The sequence below is a fragment of the Aedes albopictus genome, chromosome 1, assembly GCF_035046485.1.
Source record: "Aedes albopictus strain Foshan chromosome 1, AalbF5, whole genome shotgun sequence".
Lineage (NCBI taxonomy): Eukaryota > Metazoa > Arthropoda > Insecta > Diptera > Culicidae > Aedes > Aedes albopictus.
The window spans coordinates 141653317-141673825 of NC_085136.1; the positions used below are offsets into that span (position 1 = coordinate 141653317).

A 20509-nucleotide genomic window follows, 5' to 3' on the forward strand; every position below is an offset into this window, starting at 1 on the left:
GTTCCTCAAACACCATGTCATTGTTGCTACAAAACTCTGCAAACAGCTCACCGTTCTCGCTCATTCTCCGAGACTATGGCGTCGAATGACGTGCTGATAGTCTGAGTTGTCGGAACTAAGCTTAACGTTGAAGTCGCCCATGAGGATCTTGATATCACCTTTTAGAATCTTATCCACGACAGCATTCAGTTGATTGTAAAAGTTCTCTTCGTCTTGCAATTCGGCAGCATCGGTTGGCACGTAACATTGGATCATGGTAAGGTTTCGAACCCGTGTTCTGAATCTGGCTACAATTATCCTCTCATTGATAAGTTCCCACTTCATGAGCGCAGCGTGAGCGTGAGCGCTAAACCGTAAACCAACTCAACGATGGCAAGGAGCGTGTTTACCTCGTAGGTCTGAGTAGAATTTGACCCGACGTCATTCTGTGTTCTCCAAAGTTCGGCCAACAGACTTCGTTCTGTTCTAGGATCTCAAGTTTCATACGGCATGTCTCATTGGCTAGTTGTGCCAGATCCCCGTGGTGGGGCTGCTACCTTCTTCCGGTGGAGGAGCATTTCATACTCAGCCGCTGAATGCCAGAACAGACGCTGTTCGAGCCGCACCTCCTTGGTGAACAGACGCTCGGGTCGTATCTCCTCAATTTAGCTGAAGTCAGAAGGACAAGAGTGCCCAGCCTGCACTATCAGCTAATCACACAACTCTTAGCTGGTGATCTTTGTCATCGCTTGACCAGTGGAAGCATGAGGTAGGAACTTGTGAGGACCATAGCTATGTTGATCAGAGCTTCTTGTCGTCTCACTATTTTGCAGCCCATGTAGGCCATTAGTTCAATGAGCTTTTGATGAACTGTAATCACATGTTGTACCTGCGTGGTACCTCTGTGGACTTCATAAACTCATATTTCATCAAGTGAGAAAATCTCTCACAACTATTTCTTGAACAATTTGATGACCTAAGCGAAGTCATGCCTTGATTTCAACGAACCTTAGACCAACTAAAGCTTGGAGAAGCATACAAAGAGCTCGCACCGATGAGAGTAGAATAGTAGGAGGCCAAAGGCATTGAACAAAACATGTAATTGATAATCTCCGCCAGGCAGGCAACACGATCCTCCTCGTGCTGATTGTGGGGATGCAGAGTGCCCTCAGTCTCTAGTAGCAAAGCAAAGCAAAGCAAAGCAAAGCAAAGCAAAGCAAAGCAAAGCAAAGCAAAGCAAAGCAAAGCAAAGCAAAGCAAAGCAAAGCAAAGCAAAGCAAAGCAAAGCAAAGCAAAGCAAAGCAAAGCAAAGCAAAGCAAAGCAAAGCAAAGCAAAGCAAAGCAAAGCAAAGCAAAGCAAAGCAAAGCAAAGCAAAGCAAAGCAAAGCAAAGCAAAGCAAAGCAAAGCAAAGCAAAGCAAAGCAAAGCAAAGCAAAGCAAAGCAAAGCAAAGCAAAGCAAAGCAAAGCAAAGCAAAGCAAAGCAAAGCAAAGCAAAGCAAAGCAAAGCAAAGCAAAGCAAAGCAAAGCAAAGCAAAGCAAAGCAAAGCAAAGCAAAGCAAAGCAAAGCAAAGCAAATACTAAGCTAAAATTTTGTTATATTCTTTCGATGAAAGGGCAATTGTCATTTTTTGAATTTTAAAATTTCAACAAGTGTTAACGGGTTGAACTACACAACTACGCATTCCATAGTCTGGGGCCTGGCGTGAAACGCATACTCTGATTCCCCTATTTTTTTTTAAACCCTAAAAGGGATACCTTCATGGCCTCAGCTTCGTCACCTCGCTGAGTGTGTTCCATCAAAGACGAGCTCTGAAAAGCGCCTGGGGTCCAATGGACCCCAGGTATCCCTTTTATGGTTAATTTTGTGACATACTGTGATTGGTAAAGTTAGGCTTGCTTTTAAAAATAACATTTTTACCGCGTCTCACAACGACTTTCAACTTCAACCCTGCCTCTATCAAGACGGGGAAATTATGAATGAATTTAATTTCGAGCGGGAATCGTTCTACCAATACATTTTGTACATGTAACTCTTTTTGTTTTAATCTTCCTATTTCCTAATCAGCTCCATTTATGCGTGAGCTGGGGAAGATCAGTCTCTCGTTGGTTAGCTCGTTAAGAAGACGTGCAGTATTGATTCACAATGAGTTCGAGGGTGTTTTATTTGATAGCTGGATTAGTCATCTACTTGATCCATCATCGTAAGTGGCGTGTTCAAGTTTTTTCACGAATTAAACGAATTTTAAGATGGGTGATACTCGATTTCAGAGACCTATGTGCAGGGAGAAAATGTGATAGCGGAGGATGGAGATGAGGTTTCCAAGGAGCTGGTGGAGACATCGAGTGCACCGGCTTTCGTTCGCAGTAGGTTCAATTTACGAATTTGGTCTACAACGGAAGCAGCTAGTACTACAGAAAATGGCAGATTGGCACTGGAAACAAGTTCTACGTCGGAAATGCCATCAACATCGATGAAGATAAAAACCAAGACTAACCGATTCAGGAACGTCGAAACAACTACGGTTGAGATGAAGAAAGAAATGAACATTACGGAGGAAGCAACTACTCCCAATCAATTGTCCACAACTACAGCCAAGGTAGAAGTTGAGGAACCAACAACCCCCAAAACGAAGCTGAACAAGCTTTCCTCTCCTGAATGTGGAGAATTGAATGGCGACGATGTACCGTGGATAGCCATCTTGGAACACACCAATCCCAAAGGAGGTGCCCGTAAGAAGACACTGAGCAAAGGGGTGCTGATTGATGATCGTCATGTGCTGACTACTATTTCCAGCATCCACAATTCGTATCCGTTTTGGGTGGTGACAGGGGTTCGCTTGGGCGACACTCCAACGTGGGCTGCTTCCAAGGGATCTAAGGAAATCAACACCAGGAAGCAAGATGTAGTGTCGGTGGCAGTGAAAAATGTGTTCCTACACGAGAAGAAAGACATTGCAGTGATAAGATTGGCCGAACGAGTAAATGTTACGGATAAGATTCGACCGGTGTGCCTGCCAACGAGCGACCGTTTCAACTTCACCGACATGTACTTTCACATCTGCAAAAAGGACAAATCGGACTTCGGACGACCGAGTACCGCTAGTAAACTGGTTGCCGTCAACTATCTTAGTCAGAAGGATTGTCAGATTTTGTTCCGTAGGCATCAAGCCGAGCTTGGTTTGAAGGAATTTTGTGTTTGGGACGAAACCGGAGACAACTGCACGGGTGATCTGGGAGGACCGTTGATGGCTAAGCTGAATGGACGATACCATGTAGTGGGCCTTAATTCGTATGCTCTGGCAAAGGTTTGTATTACGTTCATTTAGAATTCTTGTATGGTTTGCGACTGCGCACGTGTTCGGTGATTTGATTTCAATGATCGTTAAAGTTACATGTTTGGTGGTCTAACTACCATCACCTCGTATGGAGAAGGTCCTGGGATCAAGCCTTGGATCATATATTTCTATCCACTTCCTCTTTCTTCTTTACTCTTACAACTCATGTATAATTTTATACTCAAAGTCATCACAAGAATCAGTAATAAATAGGTCGTTTTCCTATTTGACGCACTCTCAAGCGCGCTCTTCATAAAGACGGACGAGTCTAAGTACTCGGAAGCCTTCAATGCGATGAGGAGCGATGCCATGCTCGTCGATCCTGATGCCAACGTACGCAGTATTCCTCGAGCTCATGTGTGATAAAATCCACAAGGCGCTGCCTACGAATTTTTAGCAGAAGATGAGGTCCTTGGTGAGGGTGTCGATGAGAGGGCTCTGACAGCTGAAGCGATTCTGAAAGTTGAAAACCTTGACGAGATTACGGATGCGGAAGAGTTCGTCATGGCACTGACTGCGTGCACAGTACGAGGTGCAGGCTACGGTAAGGCCCGGCAAGAGCACATGTGGGATTGATTCAGTAACCTGTGGCGAGCGTTAACAAGTCCGTTAAACAAAGAAGCCAAGTTAGGCTGGTTGGAATTTCTGTACGGCGTACACAAGCCACCACCGTGTAGGTTTGCTTTAAGTTCTCGAACCGGGATACAAGTCGTGATACTGCAAAGGCTCTTAACCTTCATCCAGCCAAAGTACATTTTCCACCTTCGGAAAAGCACAAAAACGGTCATAACTTTTTTGTTTTTCGATGGATTTTGATGAAATTTTCACAACTTCCCGAAAAACTCTTCTAGTTTTTGATGCCGGGGACATGGGTGCCTGGTCCACCTGGTTCCGGAGTTATTCCGGATTGTCTTGGGGTACCAAAATTGGCCACATACTTTGCGCAAAGTATATCTCAAGATCCCGATGAGATAGAAGTATAGTGTCTTCGGCGAATTTGTTCAGCAGGTTAAGAACTAACTGGCAACGGCAACTTTGGTTCGTGATTCGGTCGCTAGGCGGCGCCAGTGTCAAAAATGTTCAAACCCTCATATCTCTGAAACCTGATAAGATAGAATGATGATGTCTTTGGCAAAATTCTTCAGCAAGCTCGGAACTATCTGATAGTAAAGTCTTTGGTTTGGGATTTATCCGCTAGGTGGCGCCTTGTCTCTGAAAAATTCAAACACGTATATCGCGATACCCTAATGAGGTACAAGCATGCCGTTTTCAGCAAAGTTGATCAGCAGACTAAGCACTATCTGGCAATGGCGTCTTTGGTTCGAGAATCGTCCGCTAGGTGGCGCCAGGGTAAAAAATGTTCAAACTTCTATATCTCAGAATCCTGATAAGATAGAATGAAGCCGTCTTCAACAAAGTTCTTCAGCCAGCTAAAAACTGTCTGATAGTTGAGTCTTTGATTTGTGATTTATTCGTTAGGTGGCACCGTGTGTATAATATTTAAACACGTGTGTCTCCTTACTGTTATATGCTAAAAACATGGTGTATTCTGTAAAATTGTTCGGCAGGTTGAGAACTATCCGAGAATGGTGAAGCTAGGGGACACTAGCAATCAAAACATTCGAACAATTTTATCTCAAAAATCGGAAAACGTCCAACAAATTGTTCCGAAAGTTAAGAGGAAGTAAGAGGTATCTGGCGTCCTTGGTTCTGATATTATTCGATAGGTTCCGTCTAATATTAAGAAAATACTTGTATGAACACCCTAATGAACAAGAAATATTCCATTTCCATCATAGTTGCTCAGCAAGCTAAGAACCATTTGGCAGGATAGTAGACGGTCGAGTACGGTGGTACAAGAGGCAATACTCTAACACCGTCTTTGACCCCTTGCAGACAGGTTTTGTCACCCTACAATATTGCTTCTTTTGCTCCGTTTTTTCTTCCGGGAATGTCTCCGGGAATTTCTACAGGAACTCATCCGGGAATTTTGCCAGGAATTTCTCCGGAAATTCCTCCAGAAATTTATCCAAGAATTCCACTGGGAATTCTTCAAGAACTTCCTCCAGCAATTTCTTCTGGAAATCTTTCGGGAATTCCTCTAGGACATCCTCCAGAAGTTCATCCGGGAAATCCTCTAGGGAATCCTCCGGGGATTTCGCCAGGATTTCCTCTAGGACTCCCATCAGGACTCGGCAATTTCTGCAGGAATTCTCCGGAGAATTTTTCCAGGAATTTTCTCCGGATTTTTTTTTTCCAAGATTTCTCCGGAAATTTCACTGAGAATTTCCCCAAGAATTCGCCTCCGGGAATTCCTCCACGAACGCCTCCGGGATTTTTTTCAGGAATTCCTCCAGGATGTTATTTAGGAATTTCTCCAAGAATTTCTCTAGGAATTTTTCCAGGAATATATCCGGAAATTTTCTAAGGAAAACTTTCGGTTTTTTTTTTCAAGAAAATTCTCTGGGAATTTCTCCAGGAATCTTTTCCGGAAGTCTTCCGTGATTTTATTTTCTCACAAATCCCTCTGAGAATTTCTCCCAGAATTCCTCTAGGACTTCCTTTACGAATACCTCCGGGGAATCATCCTGTAATTCCTCCGGCAATTTCTCCAGGAAATCCTCCAGGAATTCTTTTGGGAATTTCTTCTGCAAATCTTCCCGAAAATCCTCCAGGAACTCCTCCGGGGACTCTTCTGAAGTACCTCCGGGAATTTTCAAATGAAATCTTCGGGATTTTCGCAGGAAATCCTCTGGGAATTTCTCAAAGTATTCCACAGAGAATGCCTCTAGGATTTCGTCCAGGAATTCCTCAGGAAATTTCTCTAGGAATTCCTCCGGTAATTTCTTCAGCAATTCTTCTGGAAAACTCTTCAGGGAATCCTCCTTTCTGGTGGATTCCCCGACGGAAATTCCTGGACGAATCTCTGGAGAAATTGCCGGGAGAAATCATGGAGAAATATCCAAAAGAATTCCTGGAAATAATCCCGGAGAAACAACTGACAGAATCACCTTGGGAATCACCGGAGAAATTGCTGATGAGAGTCATTGAAGAATTCCCGGAGAAATTCCAAGAGGGAGTCGTAAAGAAATTCTTAGGGGAATTCCAGGAAAAATTTTGGAAGGATTTCCTGAAGAAATTCCTAGTGGAATTTCTGGAGAAATTCCAGGGAAAATTTCTAGAGACATCCGCGGAGGAATTTCCAGAGAAATTCCCGGCAGAATTCCTGGAGAAAACAGAGAAGGAATTCCTGGAGAAGTTCTCAGAGCGTTTTCTGAAAAAAGTCACGGAAGACTTACTGAAGAAAGACTTCTTGGAGAAAATTTTCAGTGGATTTTTTTTTGAAAAAAAAAACGGAAGTGCTCTGAAGAAATTCCCGAAGGAATTTCTGGGGGAATTCCCGAAGGAATTCCTGGAAGAATTTTAGGAGGATTTCCCGCACAATTTCTTGAAGAAATTTCCGAAGCAATTCCCGGAAACATTCTCGGAGATATTCCTAGAGGAACTCCTAGAAAAATTCTCGGAGAAATCCAGTCTGGAGAAATTCTTTAAGGAATTTCTGAGGAAAATCCCGAAATCATGGTGTAATTTCCGGAGGAACTCATCGAGGTATTCCTGTGGAAAATCTCGGAGGAAATCCGGAGGCATTCCTGGAAAACTCCTGGAGAAATTCCCAGAAGGAGTTTCTGAAGTGGGTTCTAGAGGATATCCTGGAAAATTTTCTTGAAGAATTCCCGGAGAAATTTCCAGAGGAATTCCTAAAGAAATTCCCGGAGAAATTGTTGGAAAAAAATCCGGAAGAGTTCCTGTAGAAATTCCCGAAGACATTTCCGGAACTAAACGGAGCAATATTGTTGGGTGACAAAATTTGTCTTCAGGGGGTCAAAGATGGTGTAGCGAATAACCTAACGAATAAATCGCCCCCTTAATGCTAGAACTAGGTAACTCGTTTTGGAAAGTGCGGTTAAAAACTGCTGGTAAAACTTATCCTGCTATAAAACAAACCTTGTGTTGGTTTTAAAATGTAAATTAAAATGTGTTTTTGTAGTTTCAATTGACAAAGTTTTGTTATTTGTGGTGTACGTTCAGATATAAACAAAACTCTCGCGATTTCGCAAAACCAGTTACCTAGTTCTAGCATTAAGGGGACGAAATCACGAATCAAAGACTCAACTATCAGACAGTTTTTAGCTTGCTGAAGAACTTTGTTGAAGACGGCATCATTCTATCTTACCAGGATTCTGAGATATAGAAGTTTGAACATTTTTTACCCTGGCGCCACCTAGCGGACGATTCTCGAACCAAAGTCGCCGTTGCCAGTTAGTTCTTAACCTGCTGAACAAATTCGCCGAAGACACTATACTTCTATCTCATCGGGATCTTGAGATATACTTTGCGCAAAGTATGTGGCCAATTTTGGTACCCCAAGACAATCCGGAATAACTCCGGAACCATGTGGACCAGGCACCCATGTCCCCGGCATCAAAAACTAGAAGAGTTTTTCGGGAAGTTGTGAAAATTTCATCAAAATCCATTGAAAAACAAAAAAGTTATGACCTTTTTTGTGCTTTTCCGAAGCTGGAAAATGTACGTTGGCTGGATGAAGGTTAAAGGAGCATGCGTTGTAAGCGATGGGGCGGTGATGGCCATAAGACGCGAGTCTGCACAAACCTTACGTAGTGCATGATTCGTTCCAGGAAATCCATGAACAGCAAGCACTCGTCGGGAGGCCCGGCCTTCAGAAGCGCCACAGCTGACAAGTCGCAGGGCAGGTAACGCAGCTGTACCTGAACCACTGTATGACGCCAGGTAGTCGCTGAGTGGGGATAGATATCGCCATCATAGCGTACCCATACCGAGTACCCAACGTTAACGGTAATTGGGACGACTGAGCTGACAGGGGGAAAGCCGATGGTAACTTCCATAATGCTTAGGCCGCGGAATAGGGAAATGGTTTCACGAACCAGCGGGATCAGATCATGCTACAGACACTGGTCATGCTTGATTGCGATTTAGCGACTGTCGGTATTGAAACATCCTTTAGCCGGAATAGAGCCGAGTCGATCATCGATGCCACTTTTTGTATTTCTATCAAGTAGTTCGAACTGGGGAATAGGAAATACCTACACCTTGTATGTAGCTCGCTACAGTACTGTCTGCAAAAACAGCGGATAAAGGAAGAGACGATTAGGCCTAGGCCAAGCCATCGTAGTTGGAAGACACCATACTTCAATGACGAGGTGTTTAAGGAGGGGCTCCACCTTGAGCGAAACTTACACGGTCTAAGCGTTGACCAGTTAGTAGCGGTGCTCTCGCGTGCATGCGATGATACAATGCCCAGGCATGTCTACCCCAGGAATGAGAGACCACCGGCGTGCGGGCGGACTCAAGTTATTGTGAACCTTCGTCACACCACGGCAAAGCCGCGTTCAAGACCGAGATAAGGGCAAGCAAAAAGGCCTCTGTCGGAGTGCCAATATGAACCCGTGGGGTGTTGCCTACAGGATCGTAAGGTACAAACAAAGGACAGAGATGCTGGAGAGTCCTTGGCGTCTGATCTCCTTGTTAGGGGCGGCTGATCAATGTCCGATTGCCAGGGAAGGACTCTTAGCTCAATTGTGCACAACGGTCCCCCGGAAAGTAGGGGGATGGTGTCAGGCCTTACGAGCCAGCCATAAAAAACATTGTAAGGGAAAACCAGCAACAGAATAATACGAACAGAGACCAAGGCAACGACCTTATCGAACAAAAAGGACTTGCGATTGAAAACTCGGTACGTGGAACTGCCGGACTCTCAACTTCATTAAAAGCACCAGTATACTTGCCGGCATCGTAGCGTTGATGGAAGTGTGTTGGACAGGATCCATGGTGCGAACGTTTAGAGGTAATCATACCATCTACCAGAGTTGCGGCAACACACGTGAGCTGGGAACAGCTTTTATCGTGATGGGTGATATGCAGAGGCGGGTGATCGGTTGGTGGACGATCAACGAATGAATGTGCAAGTTGAGGGTCAAGGGCCGATTCTTCATTTTCAGCATATTAAACGTGCACAGCCCTCATTCCAGAAGCACTGATGATGACAAAGACGCATTTTACGCACAGCTCGAACGCGAGTACGATCGCTGCCCAAGCCACGACGTCAAGATAGGATACCTAAACGCTCAGGTAGACCAGGAGAAGGAATTTAGACCGACAATTGGAAAATTCAGCACCCACCAGCTGACGAATGCAAACGGCCTACGACTCATTGATTTCGACGCCTCCAAAAACATGGCCATACGTAGCACCTTTTTCCAACACAGCCTCCCTTATCGTTACACTTGGAGATCACTACAACAGACGGAATCTCAAATCGACCACGCCCTGATTGATGGACGGCACTTCTCCGATTTTATCTGTGCCAGGAACTATCGTGATGGTAAAAATGCGCCAGAAAATCTTCGTGATTGACAACGTACGGTACCGACGGCCGCTTCGGTATAATCTGGAGTAACTGAAGCATCCAGATGTTGCCACTGCATACGCGCAGAATCTCGAGGCAGTGTTGCCGGACGAGAACGAGCTCAATGAAGGTCCTCTCGAGAAGCTGGTGTACGATAAAAGCAGCCACACACTCAATCCTGCATTGCCTGTTCATCAATTTTTTGACAAGAACTATTTCTTCAGCAGAACTATATACGATGCTTCTTCTTCTTGGCGTAACGTCCTCACTGGGACGAAGCTTGCTTCTCAGCTTCTACAAAGTTGTTCCTTAGGGTCTCAACTACCATTCTTTCAATTCTGAGCCAAGTCAAACTCGCCAAACTGGCGTGCTGAATGAGAGACTGGAGGTCATCCAATTTCCCATATATTCCGACTGAAAATCCCATACAAACCTTCAACTCATTTGCGCCAGCTCAGTTTTTTTAATCGATTGAGCTGAATCTTTCACAGATTGTTCTTCTCATCCAAAGGCACGATTCTAGAGGGTGCCCCGTGGAATTTTTCGACATTTTTTGTATTTGGGATTTTTATAAGGATGCACGCTGTACAAAGTACTATTTTAAGTCACTATCGCTTATATGTACGGCTGAGGGACAATTTTCATCGCATATGATGTTATTTTTTGAACTTACTGAGATGTATCTGGTAAAATCATATAAGAGTGCAAATTAACTTTTATAATGCATCACTACATCGTAGTAGACGACATTTGTTTTGTTTTGTTTGTTGCGACGAACTTTGCTTATTCGCAATAGCGTTCGAGTGAACTCGCAAAATGTCAATTGAATTCGCATAATTGCGTACTGCGATGATTATACGACTTCGTTTGGTGCTTTTCTAATTATGTTGGTTTAACTCGCATTGGTGTACAAACTAAATCGCATAAAAGTGAAAATAAACTCGTTCAAATGTTATGTACTCGCATAAGCTAGAATCGTTAACTCGCATAAGCTAGAATCGTTAACGTTTGCATATTGCGATGTGATATGTGATAACAATGAAAGAGGTGCTGTTGGAGTGCCAAAAAGTTAAAAGAAAGTGAAAAGTCATCATTATGGTTACAAAACAAGTTACAAACTCATCATTTTTGTTTTGTTGACCTTATAATTAACAATGGATGGTGCTAGCAAGAGAGGAGTAGTGGTAACTGTGCGGGAAATCATGCTACATCATTTTGATTTCCAAAGAGCCTGCCGAACACGTACAAGGCACGGAAACCAAGTGCATTCCAACAAGCACTGAGGTGAGTTAGAATGTCATGACATTTAATCAGTGTGTTTCATAAGTAGTATTTGGTGCTAAGTGTGAAGTGCGGCTCGATAATCCAAAGGTTATTAGTTCGATACTTAGGTGACAAGATTTTTTTATTTCAAATATTTTAAGTCGCATAAGGTGCTATATTACGTCGCAGTAGTGCATACCGTACATCGCAGAAGATATCGTTTCAAGTCATATAGCGTCATTATTTTCCCGCCAATGCACGTATAGCGCCTCCACTTTTGTACGCATAAGACACTTTTACTGCATCTTATGCGATGTAACTTTACCGTATAAAAGTACGTATAACATGAACATAAACTGCATTATACGTGCAAATTGGTTGTCTGGGTACTGTTCAACATCGCCCTGGAAGATGTTATGCGACGAGCCAAGCTCAATAGCCAAGGCAAGATTTTCATGAAATCCGGCCAATTTGTCTGTTTACGAATGACATGGATGTTATTGCTAGAACATTTGGAACGGTGGCAGTACTGCACACCCACCTTAAACGTAAGGCTTCATAGGTCGGACTCACGGTGAACACGTCGAAGACGAAGTACATGCTGGCAGGCGGAACCACGAACGACAGGGCAAGCCTAGGCGGCAGTGTTACGATAGACGGGGACACTTTTGAGGTGGTTGAGGGCTACGTCTATCACGAGACCTTATTAACGGCAGACAACAACGTTAACCGCGAAATACAAAGGCGCGTCATCAGTGAAAGTCGGGTTCCACAAGAATCTGGGATCGAAAATCAAATCGCATCAAATGTACCATGTACAAAACGCTGATAAGACCAATAGTTCTCTACGGGAACGAGACCTGGACTCTGCTCGAGGTGGAAATGCAAGTTGTTCGAGCGGCGGGTGCTTAAAACCATCTTTAGCGGTGTGCATCAGAACTGTGTGTGGCGGTGAAGAATGAACCACGATTTCGCTGCACTCTTTGGTGAAGCTAGCATCCGGAAGGTAGCAAAAGGTGGAAGGATACGATGGGCGGTGCATGTTGTGAGAATGCCGGAAAACATCCTGGCAAAACTGGTGTTCCAAGAGATCCGGAAGGTACAAGAAAACCTGAAGGGCAGCGTGCAAGGTGGGGGGACCAGGTGCAGAATGATCTGGCAAATATAGGACGCGGCCAAGGATGGAGGACTGCAACCACGAACTGAGTGTTGTGGCGACGAATTGTTGATTCAGTTTTGTTATGGTTGTTATGTAATGCGAGATAAATGAATGAATGACGAAGCACCATGGATGATGACGAATTCGAACAGCGTTTGGAAATTGTAAATGCACTCGCCTGATATCAAATCACGACAGTTGAGGCAGCTGGTCCGGCCAAAGCATCGGAAACCGACGAAGCGTAAGGGATCGATTGACTAAGAGGGGGTGTTGAAGATCGAAGTAATCAAGTACCCCGTACGCTACCCTAGTTACCCGATTAAGACGATAGCCCGGTTTTTGACGAGAGCCAACAAGTGAAATTTTTTGTTCATTTCTTTGTTCAACATCCGTCCTGCGAAGACCTAAGTATAAGTTCCTCTTAGTTCAATCCACTGGGTTAGTTTCTACCTTCAAAATACGGGTTCTCCCGAATGCCGGGTTTGTGCTGGTTTACAGGAAATAGCAAGACACGTTTTTCTCGTGTGCCCGCGTTTTCGCACAATGCGTGATCGCATGCTTGTCACACGCGATGAGGATACAACTTCGGACAATCTTGTCCAGAGCATGTGTAATGAAGAGTTTGGGTGGAATGCCATTTCATCGGCTATAACCCACATAGGACTTGGAGATTGGCTAGTTCAGATGCTATACAAAAGGTGATCTAAGGGTTTGGAGCCACTTACGTAGATCATACTGGCGCCCTGCGGTTGAAATCGACCCGTCACTGTCATGGCGTCGATCTACTGCACAGATAAAAATAATGAGATTTACTCGTCATGTAAACTTCATTTTAGTCATGTAAACTTATTGTTATGATGGTTTACATGATATATCATGTAAATTTGTGTTATATGCCATGTAAATACTCAGAGTCATGCTGCATTACATGACATTTAATGGAAGTTTACATGATATTTCATGACTTTTACAATGATATGTCATGTAAACTTCTGTGATATACCACGCTCCAATCATGTGCATCATATGTCACAGAATTTTACACTTATTTTTCGATCTGTGTGTGTTGGATTCGAGCCCACGTTTGGAAAGGGCCCAGACAACCAGGAATCGCATAAAGATGCCCGCTGTGCATCGTATAAGGTACTATTTTAAGTCACTATCGCATATATGTACTGCTGAGGGACAATTTTCATATATGATGTTATTTTTTGAACTCACTGCGATGTATCTGGTAAAATCGCATAACAGTGAAAATAAACTCCTTGAAAGGTACATACAAACTCGCATAAGCTAGAATCGTTAACGTTGGCATATTGCGATGTGATATGTGATAACAATGAAAAAGGTGCTGTGGGAGTGCCAAAAAGCTGCAAGAGAGTGAAAATTTATCATTATGGTTACAAAACAAGTTACAAAATCATCTTTTTTGTTTTGTTGACCTGATAATTTAAAATGGGTGGTGCTAGCAAGAGAGGAATAGTGGTAACTGTGCGGGAAATCATGCTGAATCATTTTGATCTCCAGATAGCCTGCCGAACACTACAGCGCACGGAAACCAAGTGCATTCAAACAAGCACTCAGGTGAGTTATACTGTCATGACAATTAATCAGTGTGTTTCATAAGTAGTTTTTGGTGTTAAGTATGAAGTGCGGCTCGATAATCCAAAGATTATTAGTTCGATACTTAGGTGACAAGATTTTTTTTATTTCGAATATTTTAAAGTTGCATAAGATGCTATATTACGTCGCAATAGTGCATCGCATAAAATTTCGCTTCAAGGCATATAGCGTCATTATTTTTCCGTCAATGCACGTATAGCGCCTCCACTTTTGTACGCATAAGGCACTTTTATTGCATCTTATGCGATGTAACTTTACCGCATAAAAGTACGTATAACATGAACATAAACATCATTATACGTGCAAATTGGTTGTCTGGGGGGTCCCCGGTAAAGGCCAGAGTAGGTGGGGGCATCACTGTCAGCAAATCTTCCTGGTGCTAGCTGGAAGGGCCTGAGCCACTGAGGTCAAATCACGGTGCAGTATCAGTTCTTTATACTTGCAGAACAGTTGGATGCGAGCGTGGTGGTTGACTCTGAACGCCTTCCGAGGATAAAGGAAGTGGTGAGGTATACCCGGAAAACTGGCTTACCGCCAGCATGCTACCTCGGTGGACTCCACAAAGTGAGTCACCCACCGATGGTCGTTGCTGCCATGGCTGTGCAGTCCACCTTGAGGGTGCGATGCGTAAAAGCTCCTCACTGATTCAATGCCTTCTTGGAGGTTCCGGAGAGACGTGGGATTTGGTGGCAATAGGAATGTGTTTAGCGGGTTGGGGGTGTAGTCCTGTCTTCTTCATTGCCTGTAGGAGACGGTTCCCAATTTCACACTACCTGGACCTGGGACGTTTGGGTCTCTGATGAGCAGACCATACTACCATTATTGCTGAAAAAAGAAAAAAAAAACCGTTGAGGCACACCTTGATGGTTTCTCGCGTAAGCTGTTCGGCTTCTTGAAGGGGAGGTCGACCGTAGGTGCTATCGTCTTAATAATTCGCTACTGTGCACCCTGATGTAACGATCGCGTTGATAATGCCAGTTTAGCTGCTATGGCTGATGCATTCCTACGTGTTGGGGATATCCGGCTACTTGTTCAAGATTCTCGGAAGCTACTTTCTGAATGAAGTACTACTTTACGATACAGAGGTGGATTGGAAGAGCTTTCGCGTAACCTCAGGAGTTGCGCAAGGTTCTATTCTGGGTCCGGTGTTATAGAATGCTATGTTCGACGAGGTGTTGAGGTCAAAGATGTGCTCCAGGAAATTGGAATTTGCTCACCACAAAACTGAGGTAGAGTAACCACCAGCAAAGGCTGATCTCTTCTAAGCGCTTCGTTAAACACTTGAGGTGATAATTGACGATAAGCTTACCTCTGGTAGTCGCGTAGATCATGCCTGCTTTCTTGTCATAGTGGCACTGTCCCGGATGAAGCCAAATATCTATGCCAGAAAGCACATTCTTCTTCATGTTTAGGGTTGAATTAACCCTAAAAGGGATACCTGGGGTCCATTGGACCCCAGGCGCATTTCAGAGCTCATCTTTGATGGAACACACTCAGCGAGGTCACGAAACTGGGGCCATGAAGGTATCCCTGTTAGGGTTAAATATGCTAAACGCTAAAGCATGCTGCCATGATTGATAGTTTAACAAGCACCTAATCAACCGACATCATATTCCATTAATGTGTAAATTCCATGATTTCCTAACATGAACAATTCTTCCCTAATTTAGTCGAAAATCGACAGCGAAGGACTGCCCGGAGTATACGTGCGTGTGGGCTCCTTCCTCAAGTGGATCCAAGCGGTGCTCAAAACCGAATTCGATGATTTGTCTGATGGACCAGCGTGAACCGATTAACAAAAAGACACGCAAAGGAAAAAAGCAAAACTGGATTAGTGGAGCGGTATGGTATCTCCATAACATATGTGTAGTTAGATTAGGTTTGATAGCACGCAGCGTAGCAGAGCGCACAGTTCATGACCGACGAGAAGTGTGCGCACCGTCTCCGGACAGCACGCGAATGTATTTATTTTTATTAGCATTCTGAATGGAGGCAGTCTGAGTGCACAATAAGTGGAATGCCTCATGTTCTAGAACGGAAAATAACTTTGACAGTACAACCGGTTCCCTTGCGACGCTGAGAGATAATTTAACTGGCCGTATGATATATCACCACCATCATCCACAGGGTAGAACGGGAAAGTGTGACTAACCGATAGATGAATGAAAATCCTATTTCATTGTTTAAACTATGCGTAGGGTCTATGTACATTTAACAAGTAAAATCAACAGGTAGAGTTGATCAAAGTCGGTTACATATGAAGCATAGAAAAAATAAAAACAATAGTCGAACGCAAATCGGTCGGATCACGGTCCCAGCTTTCCCAATTGAGGTCACGCTAATCACTCACCACATCCTATTATACCTAATCCGGCAGGGACTGGCTATTTCAGGGTGAGGTTTCTGGGGACTCTGGAGATTTTGCGGAATTTCAGGGAGTTTTTAAGGAGGCTTCCAAGAGGTTTTGAGGACTTTCAAGGGGGTTTCAGGCAGAGATGGCATTTCACCGTAGCGATTCACTGCGGCGTCAGTTTATCGACCACACTGGGGATAGGAACATTTTTCACCACACCAAGAAGCCAGTTTCTCTTGTTTTGGGTGGTGGGTAGACCAAGCGCTAGTGCGTGCTCTTGCTCGTTCGCCTCGGATCGAGTGTGGCTCACTCTTTCGCGCACATCGCTCTCCGGCGCTCTCCCGTGTTTTCACCCAGCAGTCACCGAATCATCACCATGGTGTCGCCGGGGCGAGAACTCTCCGGTGTTTCACCGCAGCGCGCACTCTGGCGCAAAAACCTCACTGGAGCGCGCGCCCGGGTGATTTTTTACACTTTCACCGGAGAGAATTTTAAATCGCTCTCGCCGCACTGTTGTGTGGCCTAGTGCTCAGGGAGCTAAGAGATTTATTTCTACCCACCAAGCTTGCGCGCATCCAAATCGCAGTGGTGGATCCACATATAAGAGACGGGCTCCTGTTGAGATACACTGCGTGAGTGGTGTATTTTCTATTTCTCTTTCCTACACTGAGGATATGGACATCTCTGGTTTCAGGGAACTTCAGGAGAGATACAAGGGGCTTTAGATGGTTACTGTGGGTTTTACATGTGTTTCAGGGCAATTTCAAGTGACTTAGTTTCAAAAGATTTTAGGGAGGAGATTCAGATGTGGCTGAGGAGACTTGACGAAGTTTCAAAGTATTTCAGGCTAGTTTTAGGGGAATACAGAGAGTATCAGAGGTCTCAAAAAGGTTTTATGGGTTTCAGACAAGTATAACCCTCATTTGGCATTAGGATATTTTTTTACCCAAACCGTACACTATGCCAACGTGATGCAAAAGGAAAGTTAGATGACTTCACAGTAGGATGGCCCACACTTATATGAAAAACAAGATTTTTGAAAAATGTCAAGTCTTTCCTTCTGAATCGGTTGTTTTGGACTCCCAGAACACATAACATAAGTGGAACTCCATGGTCAGAGCGAAGGAAAAAGTTGTATCCTTTTCCAGCACGCGAAACTGTTATATCTTTCATAAAAGGCATCGAACTGTCATTTATTTTGGTAAACGAAAAACATTTGATCCAACCAGTATACCAGTTTTGGCAAAGAATACAGGAACGAAGATTGGCATCTGAGATATGCGCAAAACTAGCTGCTGAAAATCAACTTATTCATTTTGTCATACATTCATTGAAATCTTCGAAATAACACATCCACGGTTCACATATCGATCTCCCTTCATATTTAAAGCCATAAAACGTATTTTTGACTTGAATTTATAAAGTTTTATTACAATTTATGTCCTATTTCAGTTCTCCTCGTGCTGCCAGTCCAGATCTATGAGATCTTTGTTTTACTTCACAGCAATGAAAAATGGTATACATACTGAAAAATAGTATGGCAATAAAGTTATAATGCATTTGACATTTCGATGCCTTGTATACCAGCGTACAAACTCGGAAAGGCATCAACTTTTTGAGCCAGAGTTCCACTTATGTTATGTGCCCAGAAGCTACGTTCAAAATTTGAGCAAAATCGATTAAGCCGAAGGGGGCGCTCAAAGTGCTTCAAGTTTGTATGGGAAAACGTGGCTAAATGTATGCCGAAATCTTAAGTTTTAAATTTTTGCCGAAAGGTGGCACTGTAAGCGTTTAATGTTAAAACCCTTTATTATTATTGTAGGTGACTCTATACCAAACAACTTTGTCCAAGACCGCAAAGTGATCCGACGTCTGTGAGAAAAGTTATACCCTAGGCAAAGTGAGGCGAAGTATTGTGATTTTATTATTGATGTTATTCCTTTACATGTACTGGAAAAACAATTATAATGTGTCGCCTCACTTTACCAAGGGTATAACTTTTTTAATAGACGTCCTATCACTTTGTGGACTTCGACAAAGATATTTGTCATATAGTCACCTAGAGTAATATCCAAGGGTTTTATCATTAAATACTTACAGCGCCACCTAGCAGCAAAAATCTAAAACTTAAGATTTCTGCACACATTTGGCCACGTTTTCCCATACAAAATTAAAGCACTTTGAGCACACTCATTTGTCTTGCGTGATACATTAAAATCATAAACAGAATAACATTTATTGAACACACGGGACATGCTACGGAATCGGTTCGTTTTGACCGTAATTAGTCCTCGCTGAAGAAAGACGTAAAAATGAAGGTGTTTGAAGACTCCGGCGGCGTGCGTTGGTGTTCAGCATGCTGAAGAGTGATGGGCACTGGGCAGTCAATATTGCCCTGCAGGAGATCTCCAACAAAGCATGCTTTAGCAACATTGCGCCTTGCAACGAGAGGTTCCAAATGCATGAGTAGGCAATGGCTCACATACCTGGTAGATCATGCTGATTGCTTCTCCTGAGGTGGCGTAAGGCAAAACGAATAACCTTTCGCAGGATATGCTAAAGTTGCTGTAAGCTGTTTTCATGGTAGGGACCCAAACGACTGCCGAATATTCCAGAATTGTACGTACAATTGAGCAGTATAGTGATTTCAAGCAGTAAACGTCCTTGAACTTCTTAGCAAAGCGAAAGAGGAAGCCGGGCTGCGACAATGCTTTCCCTACGGCATAAGTAACGTGGTCTTTTGATGCCATTTTGGAGACAAAGAGAATCCACAAGTCCTTTACCGTCGATACACGATGTACTTGTACTCCTGCCAAAGCGTACTCGTAACGGAAGGTTGATTTCTTGCGGCTAAACGAAATGACAGAGCACTTCGACAAATTCAGGGACATTTGGTTACAAAACACCAAGCATCACAGGCTTCCAGTTGTTGCTGCAGAAAAACCGCATCGCGAGGTTCTCCAATCGTGGAGTACAGCTTCAAATCGTCGGCTTATGAGGGTTAAAGGCTTCAAATGGTCTCAAAGGGGATCAAGGGGTCTCAAGAGAGTTTCTGGGTGAGGTTTCATATGAGTTTATGGATCCAGGGGAATTCAAAAGGTCATCAAAAGGTTTTCTGAGCGTTTCACTGGGTTTCAGGAAAGTCTCAAGTGTTTTCGGATTTTAAGAATAGTTTAGAATACTAATAAATCTTCGAAAATATGACGAAAATATTTTTGTCCGCCTGCTTGTATGGAAATCCCCCATAGTGATTTGGTTCTCTATGATTTCAAGATACAGAATCTTGAGAAGAATCTAGTAAAAGAACTGTAAATAAGTTAACCTTTTCTCTGTTGTACAGGCCTACCCCACTCACTTGCTTAGGCATTATGCCCCTAGTCCCTAAACATTAGGGATAGGTTCGGGCCGGAAACTAAAATTGGGTCCATATCGTTCGCAAAGCACACAAATTAACTGGATTTTGTGAATTTCGTACCCCAGCTGTTGAGCCCGGATCGTCGCATTACACCTTCCAGAGCGTTGCTGAAGAGTAGGCATGAGGGTCTGTCACCTTGACGCAGTTCCGGCGAGATTCGAATAAACTGGATAGTTCACCCGAAACTCTTACGCAGTTTTTCACACCGTCCAGCGTTGCTTTTATCAGTGTAGGCAGTTAGGCAGCTTCCCAGGAATGCCAGTTTTGTCCATGATTTTCCATAGCTCTGTGTGGTCGATACTGCCGTATGCCGCTTTGAAGTCGATGAACAGGTGATGTGTTGGGATCTGGTATTCACGGCATTTCTGGAGGATTTTCCGTACGGTGAAGATATGGTTCGTTGTCGAGCGGACGTCGATGAAGTCGGCTTGAGAACTACCCACGAACTCATTCGTTTTATGGACAGACGATGGAAGATGATCTGGAATAGGACTTTGTAGGCAGCATTCAAAATAGTTATCAAATACCAAATGATCGCCTTCCTTTTGAATGAGGCAGATTACTCCTTCCTTCAACTCCTCCGATAGCTGTTCGGTTTCCCAGATCCTGCCTATCAATCGGCGCAAACAAGTGGCAACAACTTTTCTGAACCCATCTTCATGAGTTCAGCTGCGATACCATCCTTACCAGCTGCTATGTTGGTTTTCAGCTGCTGAATGACATCCTTAACTTCCCTCAGCGTGAAAGTTGGTTCATTTCCGTCCTCTGCTGCACTGGCGTTGTCGTTTCCTCCGTTGCCGTGGTCTCCCGTGCTTAGATTCTTCATGCCATCCAGGTGGTGATCAAAGTGCTGCTTCCACCTTTCGATCACCTCACGTCCGCCCTTCAAGTGGCATCCGTCGTGATGCGTTGAGCTTCTGGTAGAACTTCCGTGTT

At 43.8% G+C, this 20509-nt stretch overlaps 1 protein-coding gene across 1 annotated transcript; it reads left to right on the top strand.

Moving 5' to 3' along the window:
* The first annotated feature begins 1977 nt into the window (after positions 1 to 1977).
* Positions 1978 to 15885, top strand: LOC109400934 (CLIP domain-containing serine protease B4-like). The gene is made up of 3 exons (XM_029861713.2): positions 1978 to 2181; positions 2249 to 3285; positions 15476 to 15885. The coding sequence occupies exons 1-3, from the start codon at positions 2124 to 2126 to the stop codon at positions 15590 to 15592; spliced, it is 1212 nt and encodes a 403-aa protein (XP_029717573.1). The 5' UTR covers positions 1978 to 2123; the 3' UTR covers positions 15593 to 15885.
* The last annotated feature ends 4624 nt before the right edge of the window (positions 15886 to 20509 follow it).